Source organism: Melanotaenia boesemani, chromosome 5, assembly GCF_017639745.1.
Source record: "Melanotaenia boesemani isolate fMelBoe1 chromosome 5, fMelBoe1.pri, whole genome shotgun sequence".
Taxonomy (NCBI): domain Eukaryota; kingdom Metazoa; phylum Chordata; class Actinopteri; order Atheriniformes; family Melanotaeniidae; genus Melanotaenia; species Melanotaenia boesemani.
The window spans coordinates 13,939,162-13,967,120 of record NC_055686.1 but is presented as its reverse complement, the minus strand read 5'-3'; the positions used below and the strand labels follow the sequence as shown (position 1 = coordinate 13,967,120).

Below are 27,959 nucleotides of genomic sequence, written 5' to 3'. Positions count from 1 at the left end.
TATCATATCAGAGCTCTGGGAAGAAAGTGGTCAGTCTGACCTCACACACGCATACACAATGAAAACTGTAACTTCAGTATTCTGTAGAATGAAAACACAATATGAAAACGTAAAAGTGAATGGATTAACAATAATAAATGAATAAAGAAACTGAATATACATGTGATTATTATGAGTATATATGAGTGATTACCATATGCAGCAAAATTTCTTTCACACTGGTGAGCAATTTTTCAAAAGATGGATAAACAAACTGAAACTCAGATATTGGAATCAACTCATTGCATTGATGAGGCAAAAATCAATCACAGTTGGATTTGTCTAGAAAGCTGATGTTTACTGAGAAGTGCAGAAGCTCTAAAGAAGCTGGATCAATATACATTGTTTATTGGCTGATAAAAGTTTTACAAATGTAGAAAAAATTTTTAACAAGTCATTCCAACTCAGGTTAGTAGATCGACAAACTAAACCACGACAATAACGAACTAACAATAAAAAAAAGAGTAAGACAGAGTTCATCACACACAGGTATGAACTGGGAAATAGCAAACCGGTTTAGTGATGTCATTTTTATCTTCCTGTAGCAAACCTGCCCAAACAACAACACCCCTGCTGTTAAATCACGTTACCTTCCACCATCTCACCTGGCATTAGCACATCCACCATTACCTGTTACCTCAGTGACTCAGCTCCTCCAGAGCTGACAAAACAAGGGCTGAACACAAAGATGAATTCATGTAATTAAAAACATTACAGTAACATCATGTTAATATGAGGAAGACCTAAATCATATAATATCATCATGATTTATGGTCTCAGTAAGAGGAAGACAAATGGCTTTGTCATATCTTTGTTCAGTTCAGTTTCAGGACTTCATCAAACTTCTTCAGGAGTTCAATATCATCTTCTTTGTATATCTGCTCTATGACACGACGAATTCCGCTCTCTAAGACGTGGTAGTACCGCTTCAACTCCTCTATCTCAGACTGCATACGTCTCTCCACCTGGACTTTTTCCTGTTGAGCTTGTTTCAGTTGCTCCTCATACTCTGCCTTTACAGCTTCTATTTTCTCCTCCAGTTTCCTCTCATAAAACTCTCTGAGCTCTCTCTCTCTCCCTTCCAGCATCGTTGCTGCCTCCTTGTAAGTGTCATTGGAGTAGAACGCTCCTCCATTGGCATCAACCATCTTCTCCACCTTCTCCAGAAGACTGAGAACTTGTCGACGATCGTTGGCTTTGAGATTATTGAAGAGGTGGTGTCTGTTTCCAGCCTTCTTCAGGATATCTTGAAGTTCAGGTCCGGCCTTCTTCAACATCCGTTCAAAGTCTGAAACAACTTTATCTCCATGGGTGAAGAGGATGATGGTGTATTTCCAGGCATCCGCTCCAAAAATCTCTTCCACCTTTTGTACCGCCTCTCTATCCTCATCTGAGAAAGGTCCCACCTTGATGACCAGCAGAATAGCATGGGGTCCCGGAGCCGACATGTTGATGCATTTGGAAATTTCTCTCTTAACCGAATCATCAGACTGGGAGGTGTCAAAGAGGCCGGGAGTGTCAACGACAGAAACCGTCTGGCCGAACATCTTTTCACTCTGTTTGCTGCATTCACTGGTCACTAAAGAGGAAAATAGAGAGTTTACAACATGTACAGCTACACAGGAACAAACATGACGTGCAGATGAAGGATGAAAACAGCATTCAGATTCTCTTCTATTCTACTGTTACTGTTTGCTCAGCAGATAATCAGCACAGAATAAAATCATGTGCCAATGCATGAAAAATGTCTAACTGTGCATTCCTTAAACTGAGCTACATGACTAATGTAGACTAAACATTATGGTGTGTGATCTACTCTATAACAGAGTTTGTTATATGTGTTTTCCATGATTTCTTCCAATGTTCTTTTGCATTCAGACACTTTTAAGTCTGGTTTGGAGCCAGTACGTAATACTGAACTGGTTTTAAGAAGAACCAGCTCTTAGCTAGGAAAGCTGAAGCATTATCAGTGTAGAACAGAGAAGTGAACAGACAGGGAAAGAGAGTGGAAGCATCATGACTGATGAAATCAACAAAAACTATGTAATTGTCGGTGGGAGGATGTGTGAATATCTGAATGTTCACTAACATCAGTTCTTAAACAGCGCAACTCTTTAAAATACTTCCACACAAGCAGGTGATGTGGACAAATTCCAGCTCCGAGTGGAATAGTCAGCTCATCAAAGTGATCAGTAGTCATGTTATCTTACTGTCTGCTGCAGGAGGAGATGTAATAGTATGTTTAATCCTTTGGACATGTTCAAATGAAGCACTTAAAGGGGATATATCATGTAAAATTCACTTTTTTAGTCCTTAAATACATGTTTTTGTGCACTTTTAGTGTTTATCAATGCAGAAAATCCTTTTTTTTTTTGCACGAAGCACTTCAAGGACGAGTGCTTCAGCAACCTCCGCCAGTATTAAGATGGATTTACAGAAAGACTGCGTCTGGATGAAGGGTCAGTTCCTTTTTCTCTATGGAAACTACAGACACAGCAAAGCGGTAAGCTCCAAATAACGCTGAAATTACGTCAAGCTTTATTTTACACTTGCATTTTGTGTGTTGATATGATGTATCGACCGTTGTTTTGATAGTATCAGCATTGTGTGTTCTGCTTCTGTTAGTGCTGTGTGCTAACTTTTATCTTCCTACCTGAGGATATAACTGTACTGTGTGCTAACTTTTATCTTCCTACCTGAGGATATAACTGTACTGTGTGCTAACTTTTATCTTCCTACCTGAGGATATAACTGTACTGTGTGCTAACTTTTATCTTCCTACCTGAGGATATAACTGTACTGTGTGCTAACTTTTATCTTCCTACCTGAGGATATAACTGTACTGTGTGCTTTGAATAAAATGATTTGGCTTTGTTTTTGCCATTTTGTGTAGGGGAACACATGATCCACATGCATTCAGTGACATTCTTGACGCTCATGTTACTAACTCCTTAACAATGTCGAGGCCTAGTTTATCTTATTCATATTGTGGTAGTGTGGAAAAAGTAGTGTTGAGGGTGGGGGGACAACAGCTGGTAGAGACGGCATGGAATGATGAAAAATACATGGAAGTGTTTGGGGAACTTATCAGTGAGGGACGAACAGAAAGAGAGAGAGGATGACTCGAACATGTAAGGCTGGACGGACACGTTTTCTGTTGCTGACATCTCCAGTAAACTTGCCAATAAAACGTTTCTCTGCTGGTAGATAATCGCATCGCTGCTATCAAACTATAAATATGGCCGAATGGGGTGGAGTGGAACTCTCTGCGACCTGAAGGGATGCGAGTCATGAAATGCCTCGTTCACGTTTAAAGAGACCGCACCAAAACGAGTCGCTCTAAAGACGAGCCTCAGAACAGGGTTAACAAGGGGTGTGTGGAGCTAGAATAACCAGGAATTCAGACCAAAGCCTTGCAGTTCTACTTTATATAGACCATAAATTCATGATTTACATGTGAAAAGGAAGGATTTAAAAGCATATGTCCAATATAAAATGTGTGTGTAAGTGTGTGTGTGTTACCTGAGGAATGGCCAGCTGTTGCTGCTGTGAAAGCATTTCTTCCCAATATTGTGTTTCCAGTAGAACTCTTTCCTTGTCCAGTCTTCCCAACAAGAACCAGTCTCAAGTCTGAAACTGGAAGAAAACACCGAATTCAGGAGTCAGTGATTAAAAAAAGCCTCATGCTTCTTCTCCTGCTGCCAAGAGCTGTTCATGAGAACGTTTCTATCTACATAGACAGCCTCCTGATGAGCTTTAATGTAAACTGGTGCCAGAGATGAGGAATCATGTTGCACTTAAGTCACATTTCCAGTGACTTGAGACTTAACTCGGACCTGTTATTTAAGACTTGTGAAAAATATTTTACTGTCAATGTTTTTTTTTAGTTTGTTTTGTTGTGTTTTTTCATGATCCTTTGTACTGATTCTGTTATTCCCCAGATGTATGGTATGTTTATTATGTTTTTGTTTTCATTTTGCATGTTCCTTTCTTTCCTTTTGTTTACTACTACTACTACTACTACTACTACTACTAATAATAATAAATAAAACAATTTTTCTCAATGAACAAGACACTTGCCTTTTTGGACATGAAAATCAAACACAAAGACGACTGCAGCATTAAAATCACTGTTTACAACAAATACACAGCGAGCCAAAATGAAAAAAATTGGAACAGGTTGAGGGCCGGCCTGGTTCAAAGTTTATTAAAAACTTTTTTGTAAATAACCTTATTGCACATATTTAAACTGGAACTAACAGAGCCTGCCTACAAAACAACATTAATCATTAAATAAATGAAAAAAAAATCTGTTCACGTCTCTTGGATTTATTTGTTATGGCTGTATATGCATTTTTCTTTTTTAGAGTAATTTCAAGTGAAAATATTTTCTACAGTCAAAAATAATTTCCTCATTTGAAACATGAAAATATCCTGTAATAAGTAATAAGTTTTTTCATCTATCTGATTGGATGGAGAATAATCAATCATCCAGTTTCCTTTTGTTTATTTTCTTTTAGAGACAATTCTCGTACTTTGTTTGCTATGATTAATAAACTTACTAATCTTCCTAAACAGATAAGCCCAGAACTTATCTCCACTGAAAAGTGAAAGGAATTTGCAAACTTTTTTGGTAAAAAATAAAATCCAAATGAGACTAAACATATAAGTAAACAATAGCAAAATATTCATTTACAGCTGTAAAATCTTTATGACTTTATATTGAGCCCAAAAAGGAAGTCAGGACTGAGCTGCTTATCCTACCTTCAGATTGAGAGAAAACCACTCTGTCTAGTTACTGAGAACCCATACAGACTTTGTTATGTCATATTACTGAAAAGCATTTTATTTTCTTTTAAAGAAATTTAACTTCATGGGATTTTCTCCATCTTACAGAATTTTTTTTTTACAGATTGCACTGCTCAATCAGTGTTGGATTAATGAAACATTTTGTGCAGAATACCTCAGCTGTGTATTTATGAATTACCACCTATGATGGCTATGAAAGTTTATACTAAGAGCTGCATCCTCCTACTGTATCCTTACTGATCTAAACTTCCTCACTTTGCCTTTCTGTTGTCCTTTTATGTGGGGTTTCTGAATTTCTTCAGTTAAGGACTTTATTGCATGTCCTGTTTGTCATCAACTTATTTATTTTTTTTTTTAACGTAACTGATTTCTTGTTCTGATCTTCTTTTTCAAGAATAATGTCTTGTTGTCGTTAATACCATCCATCTTTCTGTTTCAGTGTTGCTACATGATGGAGCTCTGCATGAACATGTAGTTAAAATAGAAACTAGGTAAAAACACTGTGACTGATACATCAGTGTTGTGGCCACGAACAGGACACCAGGATTAAACTAACACACAGAACAGAGTTCAGACCTGTTGGAGGTGGATCCATGCTATTTCTTCTTCCCCTCGGTGCTGCCACAGGAGGACATAGAAAAGAGTCACAAAAATTAGAGACAAACGGAAGTTAAGTAAAGAGCCATTTAAACAGCAGATGGCGCCATAATTCTGAAGCGTGAAAGTGAAAGTAAAACGGAATTAAAAACGTCGTGTTACATTAAAAACGAGTTAAAATAATTGTACGTTTATTGTTTATTTAAACACCTTTAACGAATTTGTCGAGCATGGAATCAGAGTAACGACGTGCTCAAGTTACGATACCTAAAAATAACGACTTCACTCGGATTTTATACACAAACTTACCAGTTTCTCCTCTCGCAGCCATTATACCAACTTGTTTCTACCACCACTGATTTCCTCAACCACTCCCTGTTCAACTCTTCGTGGATTCCGGTCACCTTCGAAATAATAGCTTGTATTTTAAATTTCCTGTTGTACGTAAAGTTTGGTAAATGCAACCCCACGTTAATGGTGGAATTCTGAAAGATGTTGTTAGAATTAAAACCGAATTTTGTTCAAATTATCGGTTACAAATAAATTACTAACACCATAATTACAAACTACTTAGTAAACGCGCCGTTTGGAGAAACATCTCGTGCTTTAAGCGTGAAAGAGTTTCCGGTTTAACCACTGTAACTGACGTCATCTTTACCGATCGGAGCTGAGCGAAATCGAAAGAAAATTAGAGAAATGGGGTAAAATGGCCGGGATCATAGTAATTATATACTGAGAAATAAATGAACTTCTACAGATAGAGGTCAAGCAGCTGCTGCGTGAGGACGGTGGATGTTTGGGCCAGATCCAAATTACAAAGAATGGAGTCTTGAGGTCATGACTTGCGGCAGAGTACAGTAAGTTTTTTTCCCTCCGATTTTTTTTCTATCAATACATCCATCCATTTCTATACCTCTGGATCCCTGAAATTAGCAGGCGATAGGCAGCCCATTTAACAGGTCTGAAGGTTGCAGTTAAAAGTCAAGGAACGTTCCACGAACGTTCGCTTTAGATTACGCTTACCTTTAGAAAAGAACTGAAGTTAGCTTCCGAATCGTGGTTTCCAATTCGTCCTATGTGTAAAACACTGTTTCTCAATCATGGTCCTCAGGACCCCCTGCCCTGTATGTTTTAGAAGTAACCTTATTTTAACACACCTGAATTAAACGAATGGCTCCTTAACAGGCTGCAAAGAACTTGATGAGGAATGAGTATTTCTATTGTGCTTCACACAGCACAACAGAAATACTCCTTATAAAAGGAAAGATGAGAGTTAATTATGTTGGCAAGGTTGGTTTATTTCAAATATGTTTCAGCATTTACACAGACTACATGATTACATTTAATTTTTCTGTTCGAGAGGGAGAAGGCAGGAGTATGTGTTTGTTGTATACCACCATTATTGCATAGTTGGTCAAGTTCTTGATCCTTTCACATTTTTTAAAATATAATTTCAGGTTCATCCACAAAACAGAAGATCAGGAAAACAGAAACACGAAATATTGCAAAAACATTGCATTTCAATGAATTTGCACATTGTGTAGAATTTAAAGATTTGAAGAGTAAGTATTGTAGTTTGTTGTGGTCCAGATGCCAAAAGATTCATAAGTTAGCCTAATTTACTTTTTCACAAATTTAATAAAAGTTTCACAAATCAGAAACTGTGTTTTCATTAACCTAGATGATGTTTGTGATATTTCAGTTCAGGTGTTGCAGTTTTTTCACAGGACCTGGTCCAATTGAGTTGGATCACAATTTACACACATATGACGAATCGAAAGCTAACTTCAGCGTCGTAGGACAACCTTCTCCGAATCTCCGTTTGCTCCACGGACCGCTGCAGCTCCTGTTTCCGTCAAAAACTCATTCATTCCGGACAGTATCACATTTCCCAGTCAATCTTAATACTGCCACGATATAAGTTTTAGAAAGATCCAGGAAAATAGCCACATAGTTGTCATTTTAACTACGTAACACATCCCTCACTGTCTAGTACCGCCGTGGGGGCAACTGACCGAATGCAGTGCCTCTTTCCCGGGAGCATTTTCCTACATGGAGCTGTCTACAGGCAAGAAGGAAAAGGTGACTGACGTTAAGGATTAATTTCCCTTTTCCCGATGTGAAGGTTCGGCACTTTTTACACATTTTTTTTTTTTAACAAAAAACTTTTCAGTAGTTTTTCCTCTCCATGTTTGCGGCAGCCTCCTCTTACCCACACTCACCTGTTGTGAATCATGATGGCTGCCTAAGAATATATATATATATATATATATATATATAAATTACAAATTACTAAAGCACCTTTGCTTATTCTGTTGTCTCCACCAGGTTTCTGATTTTCAATCATGGATAATCATCTTTCCATCGTCCTTCTGGGAAAAGTCGGAGTTGGGAAAAGTGCTTCAGCAAACACCATTTTGGGACGAGCAGCATTTGAGTCCGAAGTGGCCTTCACACCGGTGACCAAAGACATCTGTGTGGAAACTGGAAGAATATTTGGCAAAGATGTTTCAGTGATTGACACTCCAGAGATCTTAGGATCAGAAGAGCAGATAAAAACTTTCTGCCAGCATGAACTGCAGGACTCCAGACCTCTGTTCCTGCTGGTGATCAGCACTAGTAGCAGGTTCACTATAGAGGACCAGAAGACTGTACTTGCAGTGATCAGAGTCATTGGTCCTGAGAGACTGGAAAACTGTTTCCTGCTCTTCACTGGGGGAGATAATTTGAAGACATCATTGGAGGATTATATTTTCCAAAGTGACTCAAGTTTACTTCCAGATATGGTCAAAAGATTTTCAACAAGAATTCACCTGTTCAACAATAAAGATGGAGGACAGGAACAAGTCAGACAGCTGCTGCTGAAGTCGGGGCACCTCGTAGAAAGTAAGTCACATGTCCAGCTGTTTTGAAGAGACGAGAGATTTCAGTTTTCTAAATATAAATTATTCACTTTCTGAAAGATAATGCTGTATTTGTATCATCACTAATGAAGAGCTTCTGTTTACTGTATTTCTCTGCCAGCAATAGACTAATTCTAATAAATGTTTAGAATAAACTGACATTGTACCTGTGTAAACCTTAGAAAGTAGTTAAATCAAAGCAATAAATCATTACACTTTGTTTGTTATACAACTTTAAGGTGCACAAATGCACAAAAAAATTCAGAAATGCTTGTCATGTACACATTCCAGTTCCCTTTAACATACAATTAGGCCCATAAATATTTGGACAATAACACAATTTTCATTATATGGGCTCATGCTACCACACTGGGTTTGAAATTAAACAACTGAGATGCAGTTAAAGTGCAGACTTTAATTGAAGGGGTTCAACATAAATATACTAGGGAGCATTTACAAATTGACCAATTTTAGGGGCTCCAAAGCAGTTGGACAATCAACATTACCGTAAATAAAATGTTTGTTTTTATACTTTGTTGAACATTGTTTGCACGAAATGACTGCCTGAAGGCTGTTGCCCATGGATTTTGCCAAACATCTGGTTTTCTCCCTTGTGATCCAGATTGAATGTACGACCATGATTACGGTCTCCTTTGTGTTAGTAAACTTTCGTCTGAGTGAGTCACAATCCGCTCACATGTAGGAAAGACGAATACAGCATGACTAACAGCCTTTATTAAACACAAAATGTTTCCTCATGCTTAAAAGTAAAGAGTAAAGGCATCCAGAATTCAAAAACTGGGAGTTAGTTCCACAGAGAAGGATGCTGATAGCGAAAGGCTCTGCTTTCCATTCAGTGTTCGACAATGTCAGAACTGTAAGTAACCAGTAGTCTAAGAGTTCAGGTCTCAGGTATTCAGTACTTTATTTATTCTATGCCTTTCCAGGTTACAAAATGCATGGCAACCGTCTATCTACTCACTGAATTTCCCAGTCTCAGGTGTATCAAAAATTTAGTGCTGCTCTTGATGTAAAAGCTTGACAGTGAGAAGAAAGCAACACTATATCGATGCAGTTACAGAAGTATAAATCAGCTCAAAGCTAATCCAAAATAATTTGCCTAGCTTTAAAAATATGTTGCACATTACTGTCAACAGTCTTCATGCACTTCAGCAGCATATTCTGACTGCAAGGCTGATGGTCTGAAGATCGGTACAGCTGGTAAAGGTCCTGAATTAAAGTGCATTGTTTCAAAAGAAAGAAGCAGTCTGATGTGTGCTTTAAGTTGCTTTAAGCAGAATAAAAGCTATGCACATTATGTATGCTTTCACAGCTTCCTGCTTTCATATGGAACATAGCACTGTAGGTTATTAATGTGATAGATGTGGACACTCTTGTTGGGGAAGCAGAGAGCTACATTGTGATCAACAACACAAATCAGTGACTACATGTGGTTCTTCCTGGTAGAATTGCATGCTGAAAATGACAACAATAAATCAATTACCAGTCATTTATCAGCTCTTGTGTTTTATTTTACCAAATGCCAAAGATGACATTTGGAAAGCATACATCTTGAAATTGTTTAACAACATGACTTCTATGCTGTGTAAAACCTAATAGAAGGTTACTTTCAAGATTCAACAAAATATGTTTTTAAATCGAGGATCACTTTATTACAAATACTGTTACTAGTGCTTAAAAATAATAAGTATCTTTATTGTATTTCCACAGAAATGGACCTGGAGAGACTACTGAAGGATCTGGGGTTGGAGCAGTACTACAGAGAGAAGCTGTCCCTCAGCAAAATAATGGAGATTGATGAGAAGACCATCAATGATGAACCTGTGAAGTGCAACTCAAACATTCCCTGGTATTTTCTAAAGAAACTTATGATGGTTAATGTGACAGCTAGGAATACAAAATGCGCATCAGTAGGTGAGCCAAACTGCGATGATGCATCAGAGACTTTGGAATTAAACTTTGATAAACTGCTTGGCAGTTTAAATGCAGATGACAGGCTAAACCCTCTTGATATAATCACTGCTCTCTTTCTGTGTTCTGATGGTTTTGTACAACAAGAAATGACACTAAAAATGTCAATGTGCCAGTTCTCTGTACCTCTGCTGCTTCCCAACTGTGACGCAACACAGTGTACACTCATGCTGTGGGCCATGAGAGACATTGTGAAAAAGTACAGACCTCAACATCTTTTAGAATCCAAAGGCTTCATTGAAGAAAGAATTGTTCATTCTCAACTTCCAATGGTCTCTTTTGTGAGACTGGGTGAATGCTCCTTGTCCAAGTCAGAGATCCTCAACAAGCTTCTGAGCAGTTCTCAGCAGTGCCATGACACCTTTGTTCACCACAACATGGAGTGTGGAGACAGTCCAAGAAAAATATCCAATGGACTGACTGAAATTACCTGGTACCTTCCTCGTGGAAACCAGAACATGGACATTTTTGTTGAGCCAGTTGCTATAGCTAACCTTCATGGTGACATTGCCACATTTAAAACACAATTCTCCTTTCTATGTCAGACCTCTGCAGCAGTGTTTCTATTCTTTGATAATTTGGACTCTGGATGTAAGCTGCTAATGAACCAAAACCACAAAGCACAGATCTTCTTGGTAGGAAACCATCAGAACAAGAACTTCAGTTTTAGCCGTTTGAAGGAGGTAGCAACCAAGTTAAGATTGACCAACAACAACATCATAATAAAGACAAAACAGAAAAATGACGCAGACTTTGTCAAATGTTTGAGAGAATCAGTGAGTAATGTAGTTGGGAACTCAAGGATGAAGATGTCAGTAGAGCAGATGGCTGACGTGGCTCATGAACTGGGAATACTGGTTGATGAAGATTCTCCAGAGTGCCAGGCTGGAAAGCAAAAAGCAGATGCCATCACTGAAAGTATTCAAGACATCCTTAAATACAAAGAAGATCAGCTTCCCTTGCAAGGAGAAATATGGAAGGAGCTGACGTTCTTGGAGAAGGAAGAATTTCGACTTAGAAAAGTTGGGTCTGAAAACATAGAGCAGTACAAGAGTGATCTTCAGGTGCAGAAAGAAGAACTGAGGAAAAAGCAGAACTCTTATGACATGTCAGCAGCTATGACTTGCTTCATTGATGCCATATCCAGCTCAAGAACAGAGAGGTGTTATTTTCTGAAATGGATGCGAATGAACCTTGATAACTTGTCTTGTAGAAAACTGTCTGGACTCAGGGAGCTGTACAAAGAGAAGAGTAAAGGTTCTGAAAACAAAGCAGAGATCAAAGAAATTGACAGACAACTTTCCAACAGCTCGCTGGGAACTGAACACTTCTTCCGTGAAATGGGTCAGATCTACGAAGCTTCGGTTTCCCTTCCAGAAACAGACCCTTACCATAAACAGTTGCAGCATCTGCCCAAACTCTGTGCACAGTTGTTACTTGATGGATTTCCTCTTGAGCTTGTAGATGGAGATGCTTCCAACATACCTCTCAGATGGGTGAGTGATGTTCTCTCTCAGCTCAATGACTTGGTGTCTCCAAAGAACAAGATCATGGTCGTCACAGTGCTTGGAGTTCAGAGCACAGGAAAGTCCACTCTCCTTAACACCATGTTTGGAGTTCAGTTTGCAGTCAGCAGTGGTCGATGCACTCGAGGTGCCTTCATGCTGCTCATCAAAGTCAATGAAGACGTGAAAAAAGATCTCAACTGTGACTTCATGGTGATCATCGACACTGAGGGCTTAAAGTCACCAGAGCTGGCACAGCTGGACAACAGCCATGAACATGACAATGAGCTTGCAACACTTGTCGTGGGGCTGAGTGATATCACCATTATCAGTATTGCAATGGAGAACTCAACAGAAATGAAGGACATCCTGCAGATAGTGGTGCATGCTTTCCTCAGGATGAAGGAGGTGGGCAAAAAGCCCAAATGTCTGTTTGTTCACCAGAACGTTTCTGATGTTTCAGCCCATGAGAAGAACCTGAGAGACAGGAAACTGCTCCTGCAACAGCTGAATGAGATGACCCAGGCAGCAGCTAAAATGGAAAAGAAAGAGAAGAACAAGAGCTTCACTGATGTGATGGAGTACAATCCAGACACTGGGAACTGCTACGTTCCTGGACTCTGGAATGGAAACCCACCAACGGCACCAGTCAATGCAGGATACAGTGAGGCTGTTTATGAGCTCAAGAAAAACATCCTCCATCTACTTGGAGAGAGTGAAGCATCTGCTAATAACATCTTGGAGTTTAGAGAGTGGATGACCAGTCTGTGGAATGCAGTAAAACATGAAAACTTCATCTTCAGCTTCAGAAACAGCCTCGTAGCTGATGCATACATGAGACTCTGCACAGAGTTCAACAAATGGAAGTGGGAGTTCAAGAAAGAAATGTACACCTGGGTTACCAAAGCAGAGACGAGAATCTCTAATTTTGGTACAGTTGCTGCAAAATCTGCAACATCTGACATGACACAACTCCTTACTCAGCTGAAAAGTGAAGCTGTATCAGTGCTGTCTGAATGGGAGACCAAGCTCCTGGACAATCTGAAGGAATACTTCAAGCAAACAGAGGGTCATGTTTGTCTGGTTGAAAGATACAGAGAAGATTTTGCCAACAGTGCAAAGAGCCTTCGACGAGAATTAGAAAGCTCTGTAATTAACCAGCTCACAGCAGCAGCTGATATCAGACGGGGAATGAAAGAACTGGATGAAATCAAGAAGAATCCCACAACAGTAATAGAGAAAGCAGTGTGTGAGTTAATTGATGAATGTCGAAAGAAAAAGGTTGAGATGACAGAGACAGAGCTGGAGAAAGAGTTTGATAAAAAGTGGAGTGAAACATTGAAGAAACTGACTTTCTCTAGACAAAACCCCAAAGTTGTCTACGACAGTGTGTCTCACTGTCTGATAGCTAATCTTTCAACAAAGGGGAGTCATGCGCGTAAACTATTGTATGAAAAAAACATCAAAGATTGTGGGTTGGAACCTTACAAATGCAAAGCTGATGGAACCTGGAAAAAAATAAAAAATGTATTCAGCCCATGGACCTTTAAAGATTCTGTGAAGATGAGACAACAAATAGCTGACAGCATCATAGATTCCTGCACTCACTTTGTAACCGATAAACTGGGAAGAAAATGTGATTATCATGACACTTACATTCAGGAGATCCTTCATATCATTGATGAGCGGCTAAACAGTGCTAATGTAAACTCAGATATTGACTTTGAGGTTTCTCTAAAGCAGCACATCTGTGGATTTGCTGCCAGAAATTTTCAGAAAATGCACGTTGATTTTATTCAAGAAAATGATCCCTACAGATGTCTGATGAGCAACAAGGAAAAGTTTTGTACAGATTTCAAAGATGTGTTCAGCAAACGAGACCAGTGTGAGAAGAAGGCTGCAGAATTCACAGAACAATGTCTGAAGCCTGCTGTTGAGATCTTCGTCAACCGTTCCCTTGGTCCTGATATCGTTGATGAAATGCTGAGAAAGGAGCAGTTCAGCACACGAATGTCCTTCCAGTATTCACTTTTACTGGATCTGCTTTCAAAGAATGACTTCAGCAAGTATCTGGACTACATTCGCTCATATAAGGATTGTGTAAAGTCTTGGATATTTGATCAAACCTTAGAGCATTTTTCAAATGGAGTTACAACACTCCAGTTCGAGGACCGACATCTTCAGTCAAGCATCAACAGCATAAAAGATGCCATTAAAAAGACAGAAATAAAAAATGTTGGACACTTGAAGACATTTGTTGAAGAAATCTGCAAAGAACTTGGTGATAAACTGGTTATTTCCCAGGATGCTCTTAATGGTTTCTTGTTCCTGAACACCGTTGATGTGGAGCCATTTGCTCACTCGCTCACAGTGTGTTTAAATGAGATGGAAGACGCTCTTAAAGAAGAGTTTAAAGAAAAGGACCTTCGAATGAAACTGGAAAATCTCCATTTGAAGCCTCAAAATGTGCTTTTCACCAGAGTGATTGGTTGTGGTAAACTGTGTCCGTTCTGTGCAGTTCCCTGTGAAGCTGGAGGAAAAGAGCACAGTGAACACTTTGCTTCACTGCATCGGTCACAAGGTTTTGGTACATGTCGGTGGGACAAAACAGGGAAACTTGCTACTGAAATATGTACTTCTCTTGTAGTTAGTGACTCAAGATTTAACTGTGGGTTCTCTGGATTTCATCCATTTATGGAAAATATTCCCAGACTGGAAAATCACTCCAGATGGGAGCTTTCAGGCATCGGACTATTGGAAATATGTGATAGCAAAGTACAACAATGAGTTTGCCAAAGAATTTGATGGAAAGCCTGCTGACATTCCTGAAGCTTGGAAACAAATCACAGAAAGTCAGGCAAAAGCCAGCCTGCAAGAGTCGTTCAACACCAAGTGAGACAACAAACATTCCTCTTCTTGAGTTAGAGATAATTTCTCTTTAGTTTGGATTCAAGTCATTTTTCATGATACAAAAAGTAAAATACTTATATTGAATTATTACTATTTTCAAGACAATTAGAAGATTCTCTCAGTACATATGGATGTTTTATCTCTATGGTTTAGATAATACACTGTAAAAAGACAAAACAAAAAAAGTTATTTTTAACACAAGATATATAGTAATCTGTTTTAGTACAGTTGTTTCTGTTCAAACTATTTATATAATTATATTATCACTGAAAACCACAATAAGTAAAAGCAACAATATGACTGCAGTTTTTTTGGTTATTGTTTTATTGTTTTCAAAGCATCACCTTGATTGTTGCTTTTCTTTCGATGAAGGAGTTGATGTGAAATATTTGTATTAATTGCTCCTGATTGATGATCCAGTTAAATATTGTTATTACTGTACAGAATGTTTATTAAAATTTTGTTTGGTTTTAAGTTATAACATTTCCTTGAATTTAAATACACACATATTCAACATATTGAAAGATGTGAATAGATGATTGAGATCTGTTGAGATTGTCATTGCTCATCTTGTTTGGAGAACGCTGAAGGTTCTTGTTGGTGTATAGATCTAACTTTTATTGTTTGTTTATGGCAGCGTGTCACCCTGCAAAACGCTTTGTTAGAAAATAAAATCTAATCCAGCTTTACTGTGTGAGTAAAAAGCTTAAGTTGAGCTGAAACTGTAAATCAGACAAGAATGAGACAACAGTGCTCTGCAGTGGTCTCCTCGGTCAACTTTCACCTACCCCCCATCTCCACTCCACACCAATGGACTCCACCACCAGCCCCCCACTGCCCTCCACCTCCCCCCTCTCCCTTACATCGGCCCAGGTGAGGAGAGAACTGAGGCGGCTGAAGAACAGGAAAGCTGCAGGACCAGACGGCATCAGCCCCAGGCTGCTCAGGACCTGTGCAGACCAGCTCTGTGAGGTGCTCAGGTACATCTTTAACCTGAGCCTCAGCCTGGAGAAGGTCCCTGTCCTGTGGAAGACCTCCTGTGTGGTTCCGGTTCCTAAGATATCACACGCGAAGGAACCGAACCATTACAGACCCGTCGCCTTGACCTCCCACCTGATGAAGACCATGGAGAGGCTCATCCTCGGTCACCTCCGCTCCGTGGTGTGCACCGCGATGGACCCGCTGCAGTTTGCCTACAGGCCAAACATCGGGATGGATGATGCTGTCATCTACCTACTGCACAGGGCGCTGGCTCACCTGGAGACCGCTGGGAGCGTCGTGAGAGTCATGTTTTTTGACTTCTCCAGTGCGTTCAACACCATCCAGCCGGCGCTGCTGCGGGGGAAGCTGGATGGAGCTGGAGGGGATGGAAAGTTAGCTGCGTGGACCATCGACTACCTCACCAACCGGCCACAGTACGTGCGTCTGCAGAACTGTGTGTCTGAGGTGGTAGTCTGCAGCACGGGGGCCCCTCAGGGAACAGTGCTCTCACCGTTCCTCTTCACCCTCTACACCTCGGACTTCACCTACAACACCAGCAGCTGTCATCTCCAGAAGTTCTCTGACGACTCAGCCATTGTGGGCTGTGTGTCTGAGGGGAACGAGCTGGAGTACCGGTCAGTCATCATGGACTTTGTGGACTGGTGTGAGCGCAACCACCTGTGCTTAAACACCAGTAAGACCATGGAGATGGTGATTGACTTCCGGAGAAGGACACTGCCCCACACACTGGTGAACATCCAGGGGAAGGACATTGACCGGGTGGACAGTTTCAAGTACCTGGGTGTTCACCTCAACAGTAAACTGGACTGGTCACACCACACAGACGCCCTGTACAAGAAGGGCCAGAGTCGCCTCCACCTCCTGAGGAGACTGAGGTCCTTTGGAGTATGCAGGCCTCTGTTAAGGACATTTTATGACTCTGTGGTAGCCTCTGCTGTCCTCTACGCCGTTGTCTGCTGGGGAGCGAGCAGCACTGACCGGGACAGGAAGAGACTGAACAAGCTGGTCAGGAGGGCCAGCTCTGTCCTGGGCTGCCCGCTGGACTCTGTGGAGGAGGTGGGTGAGAGGAGGATGTTGGCCAAGCTCACATCCATCATGGACAACACCTCTCACCCGCTGCACCAGACTGTGGGGGGGCTGAGCAGCTCCTTCAGCAGCAGACTGAGACACCCTCAGTGTAGGAAGGAGCGCTACCGCAGGTCCTTCATTCCCACTGCTGTCAGACTGTACAACTTATCTGTATAGTCATAATACTGTGTAGTATTTATTTATATTTTACTGTGCAATACCCCCCCATTATCAATGTCATCATATTCTTCATATCCCACCATCACCATGTAAATATGTATATAGTCTGTGAGGTTGTTGGTATATTTTATATATATATATATATATATATCTTTTATATTTATAATGGTACATATTTTTGCTTTTCTTAGACTCTTCTTAGACTCTTTCTTGTAAATAATTTATATTGCACCTTCTTGCTGTGATGCATGTTCACCTTATTCTGTCTTTCTGCACTTTATTCTATAACAAGAGCTGCTGTAACAAGTGAATTTCTCCACTGTGAGAGAATAAAGTCTAATCTAATCTAATCTATTTACACTGTTGTTAGAGGAGAGGATGCCACACAGCGGTGAACCTGGTGAACGTGGCCCCAACCTTCATGGGATGTGCAGATTTGATTAATTTTAAGATGTGGTCATATTTTTATGTTGAATTAGGATGTTTCATTTTTCCTTTTTATGTTTTCTGTGTTGTGCTATAAAAAAAAATCAGTTTAAGGTGGGGTTGTGAAGACATTCATATTTAATTAAATTAAATAAAAAAAAATCTACAAAGCACTTTTTATACAGAAAGTACCACAGAGTGCTTTAAATAATAAAAACATTTTTGTGTATTAAAAACGCAAGTCTTCACCCACATATATTACCTAACGATAGTTTGTTTTTAAGTAAAAACACACACATTATCATAGTCTCTCTCTCTCACACACAGACAACATACATACACCCCTCCCAATCCTATTTAGTACAAACAAACGTAAAAATATAAATGGACATAAACATCTGTCTTGGCCATGCTGTAATGAAACGATATGTTTGAGATTTGTCTTCATCAGTTTTAACTAAACAAAACATTTTTCATGTTATTCTGACAGCTTTTTCTCTTCCTGTGACAATAACAGCCTCTAATCAGCAGCGAGTCATCATCTCTGCAGTGTGACGCTCTAATTATGAAAATTCAGTTAATAATTATAGAAATAAACAAGCAAGCAAAGATTATCTGTGGATATAATCTACAAAGCAGTAAAAACAACTGGAAAGGAAATATTTAAAACAGATAAAGCAAAGTGTTTTTATATGTAGTTTCCTTTAGCTCATGTTACTTCCTGTTGTCTAAGTAATAAATTTGACTTACAAAGAAAAGATAAAACTGCGCCCCCTGCTGTTCACAGTAGTTCCCAACACCAAGATGCAAAGAAGCAACATGACGTGAGATGTTGTCTGGAGTGAAACATCTCATTTAGCCTCTGACTGAGGTATGAGATGACTTCTCCAGTTGTTGCTCAGAAGATCAGTAATTCTCATTTTGCCTCATAGTTTTGCTTCCATATTTTCTCATCATCATCAGAATACTTTATCAATCTTTATTAATCAGAATACTTTATTGTGTGCACACAGTTGCTCCATACCAAATAAGAAAGGATAAGATAAACATAGCAATCACAATAAAAAAATCACAAATTCATTACAATATTTATATAATATCTATATAAACAGATACAGGATAAATCCTGCCAGTGAGTACTATGTATAATATTATCAATATAGACAGTAAAATGTAATCATGTGGAATAATATAAAAAACTGACTATTTTTGCTTTTGGGCTGCTTCTAGAGGAGTACAAATCTTCGTATGAATCCGGAACCGAATTTATGTGACACTGAAGAGGCTGATAAAGACGCCACAACACCACACCGAAAGTGGCAAGTGACGGTACGGTAATGTTACAGGGCCTAAGAAAAACTGCACAGTTTTAAAACACTGATTAACAGACCAACAAACAGATGAAGTTATTTGCATGTCAGCGTGGAACAGGACTGAGGAGGGTAACTGAGGCTTCCTCCAAACAACTTTAGTCTCTAATAAATAACATAAATTGGATGAAGATACTGAGGCTATAATGTTGTGTTATGTTAGCTGTGACAGACAGCAATAAAGAAAATTTCTGGAGTATAAATATATTTAACTGGTTTAGTTAAAGGACTCAACCAATCTCCCTCCTAATTACAACCTGAGCAGAGGAAGAATTTATTTATTTATTTATTTTTTTTGTAATGATAAAACTAAATGTCAACAACTTTACCAACCAATGCCCCAAAAAACAAAAACAACAAAAAACTAAATAAATAATAATAATAAAAAAAAAACCAAAACACAACAAAAAGACTGCATCGAGTGGTGGATCTTGGCGTATTCCAAGTCATGGATTACTGGGCTACATTTAAAAAAGAGGGGGCCAAGTTGGTGTGTATACTAGCTGGTTTCTCCCTTTCACTCTTACTTTAGGAGCCATATGTCGGGTTATTTATTTTCCCATGTAATGTGTGTGCGCACAGCGTGGTGACATCACCGGTGATTGTGGGTGGCACTGTGGGTGTGTTATCTTATGCTCACCTGTGTCTGGTTTGGGGCCTGAAGCATGGAGGCAGGGTGAGCTTGGGGAGAAATTTTCTATTAACTGTCATCATTATTATCATTGTCACAGTCATTGTATATACCATTAACATCATCTAAATGCACTGTTTTATATCCTTGCACATCTGGAACATCATCAAACAAAGTAAGTGGCTGTTTCATGAGATTGTGACATGGATGTGAAGCAATAAAGCATCGTGACATGTGAACTGGTTTAGCGCGACGCATTTTGGATATAAATCCTCAAGTATTAGGTTGAAGTTGGAGCGCCGCAATACTTACGCTGCTATATTTACCTCTATAGCCAGAAATGCACTTTGTCTTTTAAGACTAAAGGTGTTCCATTTTTTGAGACTACAAACACCAAAACCTGTAGAACTCAGCTGCTCGAGTTCTCACTAAAACCAAGAAAGTGGACCACATCAGTCCAGCTCTGAGGTCTTTACACTGGCTGCCTGTTTGTCAGAGAATAGACTTTAAAGTTCTGCTGCTGGTCTATAAAGCTCTGAATGGTTTAGCCAGTTGACCCAGTATGAACCTACCAGAACCCTCAGGCCATCTGGATCCAGTTTCTTATCAGTTCCCAGAGTCAGAACCAGACATGGAGAAGCTGCATTCAGCTTCTATGCTCCACATGTCTGGAACAAACTCCCTGTTATGGAGAAAGCAATGGACTGGCTGGGAGGTGCTGAGTCAGGGTTTGATCACCAAGTTCACACAGGGGTGCCGGCCACAGCACTTCTTAAGGCCGCTAAGAGTATGGGCTAGTAAAGACTGAGAGGCCGATGTAGTTTCCTTCTCCGCTTTATTTCTCAATTGTGTGTGGATGTGTGGTTTTTCTATAAGAAACAATACAAACATAACTTAGGTCAGGGTAAATAACATAACCAGAAATAAACACAAACCAATAGCTTGAAAACACATGTCCCTTTGATCAATATAATAAACAAACACTAAATCCCCCACTACAACATTCAGTACACTCAGTTTTCAGTCTGGTCAAGTTACCATCAATAACAGCAATAGCACTTCTGGTAACGGAAATAGCAAAGCGCTCTTATTGTGAAGGTCTCCATTTGCTACTTTCGGTAATGCGTTAACGTTAGCTTCGCACGTTAGTCGATAAAAGACTACTTGGAGCTAGTTACAGCGTATTTTGCGGCAGCAATAACACTCTCACTACTGTACTGAACCCGGGCTATGGATAAACATACGTAACTCAGAACCAGAACACATTTAAATCTGAGGTGTGGGCACGGAAGGCTAATTAGCCGCAGGCACCGAGTAATTAACGTGCCCAAGCTCTGAACTTTGTTGCCATAACTAACAGAAAATACCCCGCAGTAAGTCATCACAAATATAACAAAGGTTGTGGGCTAGTTATACTCACTGGTCATTCACGCACACATTGCTCATACCGGTGACCGTAGCCCAACACATAGACAGTTACACATGAAACTCTGCTAGATGACGTCACCCACAGTAAGACTAACCGGTAAACTGGTCTTTATGTAACACACTTTGAATTGTCTTGTATATTAAACGTGCTACACAAATAAATTTGCTTTGCCTAGTCTACAGAACCGGTGAGCAAATTTTCAAAACATGGGTAGACAAACTGAAACTCAGATATTGGAATCAACTCATTGCGTTGATGAGGCAAAAATCAATAAGTCAGTTTGGATTTGTCTAGAAAGCTGGTGTTTGGTGAGAAGTGCAGAAGCTCTAAAGAAGCTGGATCTATATATATTGTTTATTGGCTGATAAAAGTTTTACAAATGTAGAAAAAATTTTAACAAGTCATTCCAACCCAGGCTGGTAGATCAACAAACTAAACCACGACAATAACGAACTAACAATAAAAAAAGAATAAGACAAAGTTCATCACACACAGGTATGGACTGGGAAATAGCAAACAGGTTTAGTGATGCCATTTTTATCTTCCTGTAGCAAACCTGCCCAAACAACAACACCCCTGCTGTTAAATCACGTTACCTTCCACCATCTCACCTGGCATTAGCACATCCACCATTACCTGTTACCTCAGTGACTCAGCTCCTCCAGAGCTGACAAAACAAGGACTGAACACAAAGATGAATTCATTTAATTAAAAACAACATTGCAGTAACTTTATGATAATGTAAGGAAGACCTAAATCATATAATATCATCATGATTTATGGTCTCAGTAAGAGGAAGACAAATGGCTTTTTCATATCTTTGTTCAGTTCAGTTTCAGGACTTCATCAAACTTCTTCAGGAGTTCAATATCATCTTCTTTGTTCATCTGCTCTATGACATGACGAATTCCGCTCTCTAAGACGTGGTAGTACCGCTTCAACTCCTCTATCTCAGACCGCATACGTTTCTCCACCTGGACTTTTTCCTGTTGAGCTTGTTTCAGTTGCTCCTCATACTCTGCCTTTACAGCTTCTATTTTCTCCTCCAGTTTCCGCTCATAAAACTCTCTGAGCTCTCTCTCTCTCCCTTCCAGCATCGTTGCTGCCTCCTTGTAAGTGTCATTGGAGTAGAACGCTCCTCCATTGGCATCAACCATCTTCTCCACCTTCTCCAGAAGACTGAGAACTTGTCGACGATCGTTGGCTTTGAGATTATTGAAGAGGTGGTGTCTGTTTCCAGCCTTCTTCAGGATATCTTGAAGTTCAGGTCCGGTGTTCTCCAACATCCGTTCAAAGTCTGAAACAACTTTATCTCCATGGGTGAAGAGGATGATGGTGTATTTCCAGGCATCCTCTCCAAAAATCTCTTCCACCTTTTGTACCGCCTCTCTATCCTCATCTGAGAAAGGTCCCACCTTGATGACCAGCAGAATAGCATGGGGTCCCGGAGCCGACATGTTGATGCATTTGGAAATTTCTCTCTTAACCGAATCATCAGACTGGGAGGTGTCAAAGAGGCCGGGAGTGTCAACGACAGAAACCGTCTGGTCGAACATCTTTTCACTCTGTTTGCTGCATTCACTGGTCACTAAAGAGGAAAATAGAGAGTTTACAACATGTACAGCTACACAGGAACAAACATGACGTTCAGATGAAGGATGAAACCAGCATTCAGATTCTCTTCTATTCTACTGTTAATGTTTGCTCAGCAGATAATCAGCACAGAATAAAATCATGTGCCAATGCATGAAAAATGTCTAACTGTGTGCATTCCTTAAACTGAGCTGCATGACTAATGTAGACTAATCAACATTATGGTGTGTGATCTACTCTATAACAGAGTTTGTTATATGTGTTTTCCATGATTTCTTCCAATGTTCTTTTCCATTCAGACACTTTTATGTCTGGTTTGGAGCCAGTACGTAATACTGAACTGGTTTTAAGAAAGAACCAACTCTTAACTAGGAAAGCTGAAGCATTATCAGTCTAGAAGCACTTAAAGGGGATATATAATTTAAAATCCACTTTTTCTAGCTCTTAAAAACATGTTTTTGCACACTTTTAGTGTTTATCAATGCAGAAAATTTAAATACACTCCTGATGCTGTTTATATATCTTATATATATCTTTTATATATCTGCTTTTTTTCCCCCCTTCGAAGCAATTCTGTAATCCATGTTTAGTTATGCCGAAATTATCAGTGGACAAGTCAAAATGTGCGGTTGTTGTGTGTATCAATCCACACAATTTCTTACATCGCCCCCCGGCATCAGAGCCTCTTTGAAGTGCCTGGTTGGATTTAATTTTTCACGGAAATGTACCGACATCAGTGGGGAAAGTCTTTTTTTTTTTTGCACGAAGCACTTCAAGGACGAGTGCTTCAGCAACCTCCGCCAGTATTAAGATGGATTTACAGAAAGACTGCGTCTGGATGAAGGGTCAGTTCCTTCTCTCTATGGAAACTACAGACACAAAAAAGCGGTAAGCTCCAAATAACGTGTGTAAGTGTGTGTGTGTTACCTGAGGAATGGCCAGCTGTTGCTGCTGTGAAAGCATTTCTTCCCAATATTGTGTTTCCAGTAGAACTCTTTCCTTGTCCAGTCTTCCCAACAAGAACCAGTCTCAGGTCTGAAACTGGAAGAAAACACTGAATTTAGGAGTCAGTGATTTAAAAAAGCAGCTGTAAAATCTTTATGACTTTATATTGAGCCCATAAAGGAAGTCAGGATTGAGCTGCTTACCCTACCTTCAGATTGAGAGAAAACCACTCTGTCTAGTTACTGAGAACCCATACAAACTTTGTTATGTCATATTACTGAAAAGCATTATATTTTCTTTTAAAGGAACTTCGTGGCATTTTTCTTCATCTTGCAGAAAAAAAAATCTTACAGACTGCACTGCTCAATCAGTGTTGGATTAATGAAACATTTTGTGCAGAATACCACCTATGATGGCTATGAAAGTTTATACTAAGAGCTGCATCCTCCTACTGTATCCTTACTGATCTAAACTTCCTCACTTTACCTTTCTGTTGTCCTTTTATGTGGGATTTCTGAATTTCTTCAGTGAAGGACTTTATTGTACGTCCTGTTTGTCATCAACTTATTTAAAAAAACGTAACTAATTTCTTGTCCTGTCTTTTTTCATTTCAAGAATAATGTCTTGTTGTCGTTAATACCATCCATCTTTCTGTTTCAGTGTTGCTACATGATGGAGCTCTGCATGAACATGTAGTTAAAATAGAAACTAGGTAAAAACACTGTGACTGATACATCAGTGTTGTGGCCACGAACAGGACACCAGGATTAAACTAACACACAGAACAGAGTTCAGACCTGTTGGAGGTGGATCCATGCTATTTCTTCTTCCCTTTGGTGCTGCCACAGGAGGACATAGAAAAGAGTCACAAAAATTAGAGACAAACGGAAGTTAAGTAAAGAGCCATTTAAACAGCAGATGGCGCCATAATTCTGAAGCGTGAAAGTGAAAGTAAAACGGAATTAAAAACGTGTTACATTAAAAACGAGTTAAAATAATTGTACGTTTATTGTTTATTTAAACACCTTTAATGAATTTGTCGAGCATGGAATCAGAGTAACGACGTGCTCAAGTTATGATATTTAAAAAATAACAACTTCACTCGGATTTTATACACAAACTTACCAGTTTCTCCTCTCGCAGCCATTATACCAACTTGTTTCTACCACCACTGATTTCCTCAACCACTCCCTGTTCAACTCTTAGTGGATTCCGGTCACCTTCGAAATAATAGCTTGTATTTTAAATTTCCTGTTGTACGTAAAGTTTGGTAAATGCAATCCCACGTTAATCGTGAAATTCTGAAAGATGTTGTTAGAATTAAAACTGAATTTTGTTTAAATTACCAGTTACAAATAAATTACGAACACCATTATTACAAACTACTTAGTAATGCACCGTTTGGATAAACATCTCGTGCTTTAAGCGTGAAAGAGTTTCCGGTTTAACCACTGTAACTGACGTCATCTTTACCGATCGGAGCTGAGCGAAATCGAAAGAAAATTAGAGAAACGGGGTAAAATGGCCGGGATCACAGCAAGTATGTGCTGAGAAATAAATAAACTTCTACAGATAGAGGTCAAGTAGCTGCTGCGTGAGGATGGTGGATGTTCGGGCCAGATCCAAATTACAAAGAATGGAGTCTTGAGGTCATGACTTGCGGCAGAGTACAGTAAGTTTTTTCCCCCCGATTTTTTTTTCTATCCATACATCCATCCATTTCTATACCTCTTAATCCGAGCAATTAACAGGCGAGAGACAGCCCATCTAACAGATCTGAAGGTTGCATTTAACCGTCAAGGAACGTTCCACGAACATTCGCTTTAGATTACGCTTACCTTCGGAGAACCACGTTCCTGAAGTTAGCTTCCGAATCGTGGTTTCGAATTCGTCGTATGTGTAAAAAACACTGCTTAAAAGTAAACTTATTTTAACACACCTGAATTAAACGAATGGCTCCTTAACAGGCTGTAAAGAACTTGATGAGGAATGAGTATTTCTATTGTGCTTCACACAGCACAACAGAAATACTCCTTATAAAAGGAAAGATGAGAGTTAATTATGTTGGCTAGGTTGGTTTATTTCAAACATGTTTCAGCATATACACAGTCTACATGATTACATTTAATTTTCCTGTTTGAGAAGAAGGCAGGAGTATGTATTTGTTATACACCACCATTATTGCGTACCGCCCAGTTGATCAAATTCTTGATCGTTTCACCACATTTTTAAATATAATTTCAGGTTCATACACAAAACAAAAGATCAGGAACACAGAAACACGAAATTAACAATGTACAACCTATCAGTGTTTTTAAGGTAACTTTTCACTCTACCAAATAGCACATGCATGTTTTCTTTTAAGAAGACATTTATGGCTTTTCTATACAAAAAGTTCATAACAGTCCAAAAGCTTTTTGTAAATGTGCAGTTCCAGTTTTTATTTAAGAATGTTTTTGCAGAGTAACAGTTGTGAATGATTTTACATTATGTTTATTTTATGGTGTTAACCAATAAGTATTTATTGGCAAGAACCATGATAATTTCCAATTTATATTTTCAACAGTGTTAGACCAATAGAAAACACAGAATGGTGAAGTTATAGTTTCTCTCATAACAATATTTCTGATCTACTTGCAGGACACTTTGCTGCTTATGAAGGGACAGACACAGTCAATATAGATGGTTCGCTGATAAGTGAATGTTATAACTAGTAAGTATTTGACATTTTTTATTTGAAATACAATCCCAAAATAAACTGACATGCCAATTAATAATTTGTTTATTGAAGCTTTGTATACTTCCGAATGACAAAAAAGATTAAAGGCTGAATAATTAAGATTTTTCTGTAAAAATTATTTAAAATGTTCTCATTTGTTGCGAGGGATAAAAGGAAGCTTATATAAACAATCTGTCTTTCTACATTAACAATGTTTTTGTCATGTTTTTCTTTTTTCAAAATAAGAGTTATGTGATGGAATAATTTCGGTACAGTGTGTTGCTCTTTCCTACTTCCTGGTTCCTTAACCAATCATATGCGACTCCCCAAGGTTGCCAAACAACAGCCAGCATTTGGTATTTTATGTCGGCAAAAAGAGAAGCAGCCTGCAGGTATGGAAGCTAATAAAAGAAGCGGACCAGTAATAGTTTCAGAAAAACCTAAAAAGCCTCGGCTTCCTCCTAAAAAAGCAAGCGACCAAAAACGGAATAAAACGAGGATCAATATTGGAGAATATTTTGAAAGGTGGAGAAGTCTGAGAGACCAAATTAATTTCAAGACGCATGTAGAGTGGGCAAAGTTTCTCCTCAACAAGAAAGCACCGGAATTTTGCTTGAATTAACCGAAAAGTTTATTAAGATTTTAGTCTAATTTATTTCTCAGGCCCTCATTAAATGAATTTGTGTGACTGTATGGATGTATTAGTGGAGTAAATTGATGGCCTGTTAGTTTACAACAACAAATATAATGATGTTTTGGCCAAGTGAATAGTGTTTGTCTTCATAAACATATGAAATTACTATCAAATTAATTTATTAAGTGAGACTAAGGGAAAACTACCGCTGTGTTGCATTTGTTGATTAATGTAGCATTTGTTTACACTCTATTTTATGCTAACGTAAATTAGCATGTGAAATTAGCGCTAACGTTGCAAAGCATAGCAACTTACTGTGTGTGTGAATCATCTTCGCTCGTCATCATGATGTTTTTTGGTGCTATGTTCTCCGTCCTCCATAGACTGTATAAAAGAACCGTCCTCTCACAAACCGGCAACCTGCGTGAAACTCTCCGAGGGGAAGGGGGTGGGAGGAAGAACGCTGTCCGTATTTTTCTCTTTCAACTGCAGTTCTAATTTGAAACGCTAGGTGTCAGTGCTACTTATTTTGCCTTAAAAGAGGGGGAAAAATAGGCTTCTGTAAACGCCACCTTTATTAATTTTATGCTGCATCAGCAGGGTGTAAAAATGACCCCTTCTGGCGGTTCCAGGGGTTATTGGAAAGTTGGTGGTGGCCTTGATCCAGGCGGTGATCCGGATCACCCCCAGAATCTAATCGGTTGTTCCTTATTCCACTTTGGAGATTTTATAAGAATTTTATAAAAAGCTATCTATTATTCATTATTCATTTCATATAAGGTTTAAGTATTATTGAGGTTTAGTAGTGACAAAGCTGTAAAATCTAAGACAGCCAAGCACACATCTATGAAGATACATGGCTTTATACTAGGAAAGTTTTGATGGGGGGCAGGCAGGGGAACTGATCAGGAAAAGTTTGGCACAAATGAGATATATATTTTTAAGGTCTTGATTTTATAAAATACTAAACTGATTATTACAACCACAACAAAGTAATAATCTAATGTAAAAAATCAAAGAAAACCCCAAGTAAGCATTAGCTTGCTCTTTATGTTGACACAATACAATAAAAACGGGCATATTTCTGGCATAGTCACCAATGGGGATTAATCATGATTAATTGTAAGCTGTGATTAATCTGAATACATTTTAAAATCTTTTGACAGCCCTAATATTTTGATATTTTAAAATAATCTTGGGGGGACTT

General features: G+C 39.0%; 3 protein-coding genes and 1 pseudogene across 7 annotated transcripts in view; 2 read left to right on the top strand and 2 right to left on the bottom strand.

Annotated features, from left to right (window-relative positions):
* Positions 1 to 311: 311 nt before the first annotated feature.
* Positions 312 to 7,831, bottom strand: LOC121639475 (GTPase IMAP family member 7-like). Of its 2 annotated transcripts, XM_041984715.1 has the most exons (4): positions 5,755 to 5,845; positions 5,425 to 5,466; positions 3,562 to 3,675; positions 312 to 1,618 (listed from the first exon to the last, which is right to left on the bottom strand). In XM_041984715.1, the coding sequence occupies exons 1-4, from the start codon at positions 5,774 to 5,776 to the stop codon at positions 855 to 857; spliced, it is 942 nt and encodes a 313-aa protein (XP_041840649.1). In that variant the 5' UTR covers positions 5,777 to 5,845; the 3' UTR covers positions 312 to 854. The 2 variants fall into 2 exon arrangements, with proteins under 2 accessions (XP_041840649.1, XP_041840650.1); XM_041984716.1 differs by lacking the exons at positions 5,425 to 5,466; positions 5,755 to 5,845 and adding an exon at positions 7,747 to 7,831.
* Positions 7,791 to 15,647, top strand: LOC121639464 (annotated as a pseudogene).
* Positions 15,648 to 21,201: 5,554 nt separating this feature from the next.
* On the bottom strand, positions 21,202 to 24,707 carry LOC121639473 (GTPase IMAP family member 7-like). 2 transcript variants are annotated; one of them, XM_041984713.1, is made up of 4 exons: positions 24,525 to 24,707; positions 24,197 to 24,253; positions 23,382 to 23,495; positions 21,202 to 22,449 (listed from the first exon to the last, which is right to left on the bottom strand). In XM_041984713.1, the coding sequence occupies exons 1-4, from the start codon at positions 24,544 to 24,546 to the stop codon at positions 21,686 to 21,688; spliced, it is 957 nt and encodes a 318-aa protein (XP_041840647.1). In that variant the 5' UTR covers positions 24,547 to 24,707; the 3' UTR covers positions 21,202 to 21,685. The 2 variants fall into 2 exon arrangements, with proteins under 2 accessions (XP_041840647.1, XP_041840648.1); XM_041984714.1 differs by having other exon boundaries at positions 24,197 to 24,238; positions 24,525 to 24,706.
* A 113-nt stretch (positions 24,708 to 24,820) lies between these two features.
* LOC121639462 (interferon-induced very large GTPase 1-like) overlaps positions 24,821 to 27,959 on the top strand; it is a 49,570-nt gene continuing 46,431 nt past the window's right edge. For 2 of the 3 annotated variants that reach the window (XM_041984699.1, XM_041984697.1), the window contains exons 1-2: positions 24,821 to 25,071; positions 26,040 to 26,112. The gene's annotated coding sequence lies outside the window, so the exon portion shown is untranslated. The remainder of the gene's footprint in view (positions 25,072 to 26,039; positions 26,113 to 27,959) is intronic. The other variant, XM_041984698.1, reaches the window with a different exon arrangement.